At 41.9% G+C, this 10,881-nt stretch overlaps 1 protein-coding gene across 5 annotated transcripts in view; it reads left to right on the top strand.

The window, feature by feature from the left end:
• Positions 1-10,881, top strand: part of waca (WW domain containing adaptor with coiled-coil a) — a 120,967-nt gene that overhangs the window by 51,560 nt on the left and 58,526 nt on the right. For all 5 annotated transcript variants that reach the window (XM_048609713.1, XM_048609728.1, XM_048609720.1 and 2 more), the window contains one exon: positions 3,677-3,922. In XM_048609713.1, the coding sequence (XP_048465670.1) occupies positions 3,677-3,922 (246 nt within the window). The remainder of the gene's footprint in view (positions 1-3,676; positions 3,923-10,881) is intronic.

The following is a 10,881-nucleotide window of genomic DNA, read 5'->3' as shown; positions in this document are numbered from 1 at the left end:
TAAATTGAGGGGTGATAGATATAGGACAGATGTCAGAGGTAGGTTCTTTACTCAGAGAGTAGTAAGGGCGTGGAATGCCCTGCCTGCAAAAATAGTAGACTCGCCCACTTTAAGGACATTTAAATGGTCATTGGATAAACATATGGATGATAATGGAATAGTTTAGGTTAGATGGGCTTCAGACTGGTTTCACAGGTCGGCGCAACATCGAGGGCCGAAGGGCCTGTACTGCGCTGTAATGTTCTATGTTCTATGTTCATTGAGGAAATGCCAGTATTAAAGTTTTGCAGGACTAACTTGACTTGAGTTGTGACAAATTCTTGAGCATATGTTACCAATAGTACAGGACAGATAACCTATACTGTTTCCCACTGCCCAGCAATTGTTTTTTATGTCAGAGTGAGTGACATGTTTCTGATGGTGGTGGGTCCTCCGATGGAGGCCAAGATAAATCATTCACTCAGCACTTAAAGCTATAGGTTGTTTTAGCATGTCTATTGCACCTGGGCGCCTTTCTCGCAGTACAAATGTTGGATTGCCCCCTTATTTGGATTCTTGTCAATGATGCTGTTGAGTGCAAAACACGCAGCTTTGACAAATTGTAATTTTTCAGCAATACTTGAATTCTGTCCCTGTCAGAATAAGTGCTTATGCATGGTTATGAATGTGAATCTGTCATAACTTTCAGTGAAATGCTGCATTCAAACAAAAAATCACTCCGCTTTGGTTTGTATACATGTGTATGCTTGTCAAAATTAGGGGGTTCCTGAATTCAGTTAAATACTTCAGTTGTAAAATCATAAAGTGCTAGAGGTTTCCCCTCCTCCAGTCCAAAGATGTGCAGATTGGCCATGCTGAATTGCACATAGTGTCCAGGGACATGCAGGCCAGGTGGATTAGCCATGGGAAATGCAGAGTTACAGGGATAAGGTGTGGGGTGGGTCTTGGTGGAATGCTCTTCAGTGTCAGTGTGCACTTGGTGGGCTGAGTAATGATTCTTAGAGGAGCCATTGAGACTCAATGTTAACTCTGTTTCTGTTTCCACAGATAATGTCAGACATACTGAATTTCTCCAGTCCTTTGTTGTTATTTCCGATGTCTGAAAATCTCTTAAAATCTGCAGTATTTTGCTTTTATTTAAATACTTCACACGGATGGTTTAGCAGCAGATGCCGAAACTTTTCTTGTACTTTATTGGGATTTTTGGTTAAAGTTTCAGGGAGCAAATCATAAATATATCTAACGAGTTGGACTTCACCAAAATTGCAAGATAACTTTGCTCAGAATACAACATACAGTAATTTATTCTCACTGACAGACTTTCTGCATGCTGACTGCACAACAAAATACTGTCTTATTCTCTGGCTTGATCTGCATGTCATATTTTGCATTTCTTGTTGGCCTGTACTGTTAATTTTGTGGGACATTAGAAATGTAAAGCATTTTATAGGATGTTGATGGATATATTTTTGATATTTCAAGAAATTAAAGAATAAGGAGAATGGACAGGAAAATGAAATTGAGGCATGTGGCTCAGCGGTTGACACTGCTGCCTCCCAGTACCAGTGACCTGGGTTCAATTCCAGCCTGGTGTGACTGTCTGTGTGGAGTTTGCACATTCTCCATGTCTGTATGGGAGGCACATTTCTCCAGGTGCTTCAGTTTCCTCCCACAGTCCAAAGATTGTACAGGTTAGGTGGTTTGGCAATGGCAAATTACCCATAGTGTCCATGGATGTGCAAGCTAGGTGGATGAGCCATAGAGTTCGGGGCTGTGGGGGGAGGTGGCATCTGAGTAGGATGCTGTTCGGAGGGTTGGTGTGGACTCATTGGGCCAAATGGTCTGCTCCCACATTGTAGGGATTCTATGATCAGCTGTGATCTTAGTGAATGCAAGAGCAGATTATGTCCTATTCCATTTAATAATAAAACATTATATAATATAAGTGATGAGTGGATCACAACAGCTAAAACTCCTCTTCAAAATGTTAATATTTGGATACCTTTCACATTGTAAGAGAAGGTCACACTTCAGATCAGATCATATTTGGATCAAAGTTTTCCTGAAGAAATAATTTTAATTCATTTCTGTCGAATCTGAAACAGGTAAAATTAGTTAATGCAGTAATTCTCCATTAAGTGCAACAGAACAGAAAGCAGTAAGATTGTGCTACCAAATGGGACAAGGTTGTCCTCCAGTCTATAGTGAGTGAGTTACACATTGTACATTAAAAGCAACACTTGGAAATCTCATCAGAATAATTTTTTGTAATGCGTGATTCCATGTGTCATGCACTAGTGTATGCTTAGACAATGTACAAGGCATTGCAAGGGTTTTGAATCCATTATTATAATGATGCACAGACCTTGCACAAGCCTGGCTCCGTATGATATTGGATGAGTGAAGACATGAATAAATGGTAACCTTTCAGTTCTTACCTTAACCTCTGAAGCATGTTTGAGGTTTTCTGGAATTAGAATGCTACTGTTAAGGTGAAAGCAATCAAGTTCAAAAGTTCATAAATCTCCTGTTGCGAATCAGGCAGTTCGACACTGACTTGAGCTTTTTGACTCCTGTGCTGGCCAGCTCAGATTAGTATTCCTATGGTTACATAGCAAAACACTTTACAAAAAGCAGCAAAGAGACTAATCTCATTTCAGACAACTATTCACTTTGTATGTTGATCTTGCAGATTCCCAAAAGTGTGTTCACTGTTTTTTAAAAAATCACTAAAACCCTTGGACTGAATTGTTGGAGCAGTTCCTTCATGGTAACCCAACGTGCTTATGTTTCATAGCTTAGCTGTGGAGAAACTAAGATTATGGACGACTGGTTCCTTCCTTTGACTTCGGGAAAACCCCATCTCCCATGTGAATGTAATCTTTAATTCATGGCTGTTTTCACCCCCACTTTTGTTTCACTGAATAATGATGAAACAATACTGAACTTCTACTACTGGGTAAAATTATGCATCTTAGTCTTTTCTGTCATCTGTGTTACAGTGAAGACGCAAGTATTTAATATTTTTAATTGCATGGTTAGTGTAATTGCTGTAATCGCATGAAGCATTTATTTTAGTTTGTAACGGGGATGCTGCCAAGACTGCACTTTTTGATTTTTATCCCTTGTTGGCTTGCAAGTGAAACGTTTCATCTATGGTAAATATATTGTGATTCATGAGAAATTATATGTCAAAAGTAAAAGCAAGATGGTCATCAGTTCTGGGGGGGAATAAAGAATGTTTTACTGATATTCATGTTGTGATTCTCCTGCCATTTAAGTCTCTCCACCTTGAAGCTTGTCTATTAAATGAAGCAATATCTTCAATTTATTATGATTTTCACTTTTATGGATATTGCAGCAGTGTGGTGCAATGAAAGGATTCTGAGAGACCTTACTATTCATTGAATAATGCCACGTTAGCAGGCCAGTGGGGTGATGTTGGTTAAAATTTTCAACAAAACAGCATGCAGTGTAACAAGGAAATAGCTGTTACTTTGAGATCCCAATCCATAATGTCCCTTAAAACTAGTATCGAAGGGAGTTCCTGGGAGCATCAAGTGGTGGTTATTTTGGAACAGAGGGGAGGAATTGTTATTCCAAACACTAGTTTTCCTCTAATTTTTTTTTACAGTTTGTTACTTTTTAACATTTTTACCTCCCACTTCTTCCTCAGAAACAGCTTCAGTGGACAAATCAGCAACCCAATCTTGTGCTACCCCTTCGTCGTCATCCTCAGGAATGACTCCTGCTTCTCAGACTCCATCAGCCACCACATCTACAGTCCCTGTTTCACCTATTCCTCAATCGCCTATTCCTCCTCTGCTACAGGATCCAAACCTTTTGAGGCAATTACTTCCTGCTTTGCAAGCCACCTTACAGCTTAACAATGCGAATGTGGATATGTCAAAAATAAATGAAGGTAAGTGATGGTTTTCTCTTTATAATGTGTTCTTGAATGCATAAAATAGGTCAGAGGGAAATTTTATCTTTTTACACGATGAGATTGACACAGTTGAAATTTGTTCTTAAAATATGACACTTAGACTAAAACATTTTCAGTGATATTTTGCTGATTAATTGTAATTTTTTTGTACAGTTTGGTTTTCACCCTCTACCCTGTGGTAGACTTCATGCTCTCATGTCATGTTCAGTTTTGCTAAGTCTTTTAAAATATTGGTTTAGCCTTGGAAGAAGGTGGTGTTTTATATTGAGTTCTGGGTACGACAGTAGAGAAAGGTTGTTTAGACAGATTGAAGGTGATTGGCTAAGGAACCAGAGACAACTTGAGGAAATTTTCTTTGTTTGGCACAGGATGAGGGCGTTGCTCGCTAGACCAGCATTTATTGCCTGTCCCTAACTGTACAGAGGGCAGTTAAGATTATAGTCAGCAAGTATACATCTGGATTAAAAATCAAATGCTGGAGAAATGAGCAGGTCTGGCAGCATCTGTGGAGAGAAAAACAGCATCAATATTTTGAGCCCAATATGAGTCTTGGAACAGTACAGCATAGGAACAGGCCGTTTGGCCCACAATAAGAGTGTTTGCCAGGTAGGCTGCTGACACATGCTGCAGGTCTGAGATTTACGTTAATGTGAATTGCCTTGACTCTTTTTTGGAACTCTGTGCTATGGAGTACATATACATACAATCCAATTATGGACTGTTAACCTTTGAAAAAGAATTGTGAATATCTTGTTTAATCTTAAAATGCCTTAAGATTTTAGTACTATTTAGTCATAATCCAAACTTTGTGTATTGTGTACAAACTACTGAAAAACAGAACTGGAAGTAATGCCAACCACCCCAGCAAACCAAGGCATATAAATAACAAGCCGGACAGAACACCAGCGCTTCACTGGAGGTGCACTGACGATGTTACCCAGCGGGGTAACTAAATGTCTGCAATCAAACACACTGGCTCGGCGAGCAAGTCTACAAACTCATCCACGACCCGAGCTACAAATCTTCTCAAAAAGTTAAAACACCCTCTGTTTTATTCATTGCTTCCTGAGCAATTCCCTTAGATGACAATCTTGATTTATTTACTTTTTGAACGGGCAGCCATAAGTATACCATAATCCTCTGATGAATTCTTAGCTCCAGCTATTCTCAGGTGTAAAAGTTTCATTTTACCACCTTGGTTGTGGATGCCTTAGTCCCATATTCTGGTTAGTTTTCAATACTTGGGAGATTTATTATTATTTTCTCTTTTTAATAACGTGTTGCCTAACTCTAACTGCCCTTGAACTGAGTGAATTGACTCAAGTAAGCCAGAGTCAATCATAATTCTGTGCGCATGGATTTGCATGTTGGCCAGAACTGGTAATGACTATGGCTTTGCTTCCCTGAAAGAGATTCATGAGTCAGCTGTGATTTTTACAGCAATTCTCACTCATGGTGACGATGAAATCAGCTTTATATTTTAGATTTATTAAATGTATTTAAATTCTACCAGCCACCTTCCCTCTGTTGCTTTCTTTGAAGATTTCATAGTTTGAAAGTAGAAGAAGAATTCCACTGTCAGTAGATTCTTCTTCTACTTTGAATCAATGAAATCTTCCAGTGTTTGTTCCTTTTCAAAATTTAAGCTGAGGTTAAGTCAGTGATGAAATTAAATTCGTCTTATAGTGCATGTCTGTCTGTCTGTCTGTCATTTATTTTACTATCTTCTCTGTGAGCTGCAAATCACAAAAGGTGCAAGTTGCAGCCACCTGATCAGAGGTATAGATAGAGTAGACAGCCAGAGACTTTTTCCTAGGGTGGAGGTAGCTTTTACGAGGGGATATAGTTTTAAAGTGAAAGGAGGTAGATATCGGGGAGACGTCGGAGGTAGGTTCTTTACTCAGAGTGGTAGGGGCGTGGAATGCATTGCCGGAGAGGGTAGCGGAGTCGGCCTCATTAGGGGCATTTAAGCGGCTATTAGATAGGCATATGGATGATAGTAAAAGGTAGCAGTGGAGGTTTAGATAGACCTTCAGTTTAGGGTAAAAGTTCGGCACAACATCGTGGGCCAAAAGGTCTGTCCTGTGCTGTACTGTTCTATGTTCTATGTTATGTGGATTGGTTATGCAAAATTATTCGTAGTGTCCAGGGATGCGCAGGCTAGGTGGATTAGCCTTGGTAATTGTGGGGTTGCGGGGTTAGGGTGCTCTTCGGATGGTTGGTGCAGATTTGATGGACCGTCTGGCCTCTTTCCACAGTGTAGTGATTTTATGAATCTATAAATTGCCATAGAACAGGTACTATCATGCATTTCGTTATGGGTGTTGCTGGCTGGCCAGCATTTATTGCCTGTCCCTAGTTGCCCTTGAGAAGATGGTGGTGAGCTGCCTTCTTGAACTGCTACAGTCCACCAGCTGTGGGTTAACCCACAATGTCATTCGGAAGGGAATTCCAGGATTTTGACCCAGTGACAGTGAAGGAACTGCAATTATATTTCCAACTCTGGTGAGTGGCTTGGTGGGGAACTTGAAGGAGGTAATGTTCCCACGTAACTGCTGCCCTTGTCCTTCTAGATGGAAGTGGTTGTGGGTTTGGAAGGTGCTGTCTGAGGATCTTTGGTGAATTTCTGCAGTGCATCTTGTAGATAGTATACACTGCTGCCACTGAGTGTTGGTGGTGGAGGGAGTGGATGCTTGTGGATGTAGTGCCAATCAAGCAGGCTGCTTTTTCCTTGTTGGTGTCGAGCTTCTTGAGTGTTGTTGGAGCTGCACCCATCCAGGCAAGTAGGGAGCATTCCATCACACTCCTGACTTGTGCCTTTAGATGATGGACAGGCTTTGGGGAATCAGGAGGTGAGTGATTCGCTGCAGTATTCCGAGCCTCTGACCTGCTCTTGTAGCCACTGCATTTATGTGGTGAGTCCAGTTGAGTTTCTGGTCAATAAAAGCCCCCAGGAGCTTGATCGTGGGGGATTCAGTGATGGTAACGCTATTGAATGTCAAGGGGTGGTGGTTAGATAGTCTGTCTCTTATTGGTGATGGCCATAGCCTGGCATTTGTGTGGCATGAATGTTACTTGCCACTTGTCACCCCAAGTCTGGACATTGTTCAGATCTTGTTGCATTTGAACATGGACTGCTTCAGTATCTGAAGAACAAAAACAAAGTTGCTGGAAAAGCTTGGCAGGTGTGGCAGCATCTGTGAAGGAAAAAAGAGTTTACGTTTCGGATCCGGTGACCCTTGGAGTCGCGAATGATACTGAACATTGTGCAATTGTTGGTGAATGTTCCTACTTCTGACCTTATGATGGAGGGAAGGTCATTGATGAAGCAGTTGAAGATGGTTGGGCTGAGGACGTTACCCTGAGGAACTCTTGCAGAGATGTCCTGGAGCTGAGATGATCGACCTGCAACAACCACGACCATCTTCCTATGGGTCAGGCATGGCTCCAAGCACTGGAGAGTTTGCCTCCTGATACCCATTGATTCTAGTTTTGCCAGGGCTCCTTGACGCCACGCTCAGTCGAATGCGGCCTTGATGTCAAGGGCTGCCACTCTTGCCTCACCTCTGGAATTCAGCTCTCTCGTCCATGTTTGAACCAAGGCTGTAATGAGATCAAGAACTGAGTGGCCCTGACGGAACGCAAACTGAGTGTCACTGAGCAGATGCTGCTTGATAGCGCTGTTGATGACACCTTCCATCACTTTACTGATGATCAAGAGTAGACTGATGGTGTGGTAATTGGCTGGATTGGATTTGACATGCTTTTCACAAACAGGACATGCATGGGCAATTTTCCATGTTGGATAGATACCAGTGTTGTAACTGTACTGGAACAGCTTGGCCAGGGGAGCAGCAAGTTCTGGAGCCCAAGTCTTCAGTACTGTTGCCGGAATGTTATCAGCGCCCTTGGCATTTGCAGTATCCAGTGTCTCCAACCGTTTCTTGATATCATGTGGCGTGAATCGCGTTTGCTGAAGACTGGTATCTGTAATGCTGAGGACCACTGGAGGAGGCTGAGATGAATCATCCACTCGGCACTTCTGGCTGAAGATTGCTGCAAGTGCTTCAGCCTTGTCTTTTGACTATTGTGCTGAGCTGTTCCATCATTGAGGATCGGGATATTTGTGGAGCTGCCTCCTCCGGTGAATTGTTTAATTGTCTACTACAGTTCACAATTGAATGTGGCAGGACTGCAGAGCTTAAATCTGATTTTTTGTTGTGGGATCACTTAGCTCTGTCTATCATTTGCTGCTTGTGCTGTTTTGTCATACAAGTAGTCCTGTTTAGGTGGCTTCACCAGATTGTATCCTCATCTTTTGGTATGTCTGGTGCTGTTCCTGGCAAGCCCACCTGCACTGTCCATTGAACCAGCGTTGATCCACTGGCTTGATGGTAATGATTGACTGGGGGATATGCCGGGCCATGAGGTTACAGGTGGTGCTGGAGTACAGTTCTGCTGTTGATGCCCCGTCTTGGAGTTGCCAGATCTGTTCGAAGTCTGTCCCATTTAGCATGGTGATAGTCCCACACAACACAGTGGAGGTTAATCTCAACGTGAAGAAGGTCCTTTGTCTCCACAAGGACTGTGTGGTGGTCGCTCTTGCTGACACTGTCATGGACAGATGCATCTGCAGCTGGCTGGTTGGTAAGGAATGGGTCATGTATGTTTTCCTGTCTTGTTGGTTCCCTCGCCACCTGCCGCAGACCCAGTCTAGCATCTGTGACCTTTAGGATCTAACCAGCTTGATCTGTAGTACTGCTGCTGAGCCACTGTTGAAATCCCCCACCCAGAATACATTTTGCGCCTTTGCCATCCTCAGCGCTTCCTCTAAGCTCAACATAGAGGAGTACTGATTCATCAGCTGAGGGACAATGGTACATAGTAATCAGCAGGAGGTTTCCTTGCTCACATTTCATCTGAAGCCGCGAGACTTGATGGAGTCCGGAGTCAAAGTTGAGGACTCCCAGGGCAACTCCCTCCCAACTGAATACTGTGGTGCCGCCACCTCTGTTGGGTCTGTCCTGCTGGTGGTACAAGATGTATCCAGAAATGGTGATTGTAGTGTCTTGAGACATTGTCCGTAAGTTACGATTCTGTGAGTATGACTGTCAGGCTGATGTTGACTAGCCTGTGAGACAGCTCATCCAATTTTGGCACGAGCCCCCAGATATTGGTGAGGAGGACTTTACAGTGTTGACAGGGCTGTTTCTGTCATTGACTTTTCTGGTCCTTGGGTTGATGCCAAGTGATCCGTTCTGTTTCATTTCTTTGACGTTTCGTAGCGATTGGCTTGCGAGGCCTTTTTAGAGGGCATTTGCAAGTCAACCACATTGCTGTGGGTCTGGAGTCACATAGGTCAGACCAGGTGAGGATGGCAGACTGCCTTTTCTGAAGGACATTAGTGAGCCAGATGGATTTCGGCATGACGCACAAAGAGATACAAAGGACAGTCACAAAGATTTCAGTGCAAGTTTTCCATCTACCTTCTTTGCTGAGTGATCCTATCTTCTCTAACTTGTTGCAAGAAAACCTTTCTTGGTAGTAATGAAAGCCTTCAGCATGACTTATTAACCAACTTTTGCATGTTCTTTTAATCTGCTTGTTTGCCTTTCTACAGTTCATAATTCATCATCATGTGCTTTCTGAATTTTCAATTAATTTGAAACTCTTGTTCTGTAGAATCTTCAGTTGAGATTCATTTTTGTCTTTGTTTTGTCTTTTATACAGTCTGTAATGCTCACTGCCATTTCTTCCCAGGTAACTTGAGGTTGATACGCTTAGACCTTTTTTTTTAATCTACTCCCAGTACCTTATGTCTTTAACCTGTGACTTCTTGTGGTTTGAAATTGAAGTTATCTAGTTGCTTTTTGTTTTCCAAAGATTTTGCTAAACTTAAGAATTTTGTCCACTTAACTTTACAGCTCTTAGGTTTTCCTTGGGAATTTAGTAAAACTGCTGAATTATAACATGATTTCCACTGTTTGAGTGTTTGAACTTTATTCTGGCTGTCACAGTGTAATGGTCATTTTCCTTGCCTCATATCCAAACGTACCCTTGAATTCACTTATTAACTGGAGGACGATATTGATCTGATCCTGATAACCATGTAACCATTGCTTATTGGAGTTGGAACTTTGTGATAACGAGGTAATTCCAAAGATGATTTTTAAATGTTGGGTCATGGTGCTTGTGCATATAGCAGTGCACCCAGTGAAATCACATATTTTAATCCCACTGTTCCTGTTTTTGTGCCATTTTCATTGAATGGAATCTTGCAGTGTAGAAAGAGATTTGGTCCAATTTGCCTGTAATAAGTTTTTTTGGAGCGTTTCCCAATTTTCTTCACTTGCTAGACTTTACTTCCTCATCCCATACGTTTTTCTCTTCACATGCATCCGTTCCTTTTCTGAAAGATGAAATGCAAACTGCTTTCATCATCCTTTTTGGGTAGTGTTTTCCAAATGACCTAACTTGCTGTGTTATCACATTAAATCTTCCCATAAGCTCCTCTGCATATTTTGAATAACAATTCTTTCTATTTAGTTCTGTATGAATACTTGAAATATCTTACTGTCGGCATTGCACTTAGTTTCCAATGACCATTGGGAGTGGTAATGAATCTAGCCAGTGTCGCTGACAACCCACAAATGCAAGTTATTTTGTAAAAATCCTTTGCGTGCAGATTTGACAACTTCTAAACTATGATGTCTTGACTTGTCAATGCTCCAGCTAACACAATGTGTGCATACAAAATTTAGCATGAATATTTATTAGCCGGTGGGTGGTGTCACTGGACAGGCCGGTAACTAGGACTGTAGAGGGGGGCTTTAAACTAATTAGACTGGTGGAGGGTTTGGGAAAGGGGAAATGTAGGCTTTAAAAAAGAGGAGGATATGGAAGTATTTGGATAATGACACCCAGACCGTGACAGA

Source organism: Rhincodon typus, chromosome 2, assembly GCF_021869965.1.
Source record: "Rhincodon typus isolate 14 chromosome 2, sRhiTyp1.1, whole genome shotgun sequence".
NCBI lineage: Eukaryota > Metazoa > Chordata > Chondrichthyes > Orectolobiformes > Rhincodontidae > Rhincodon > Rhincodon typus.
Note: the sequence above shows the minus strand (reverse complement) of the source record. Positions and strands in the feature narration are given on the sequence as shown.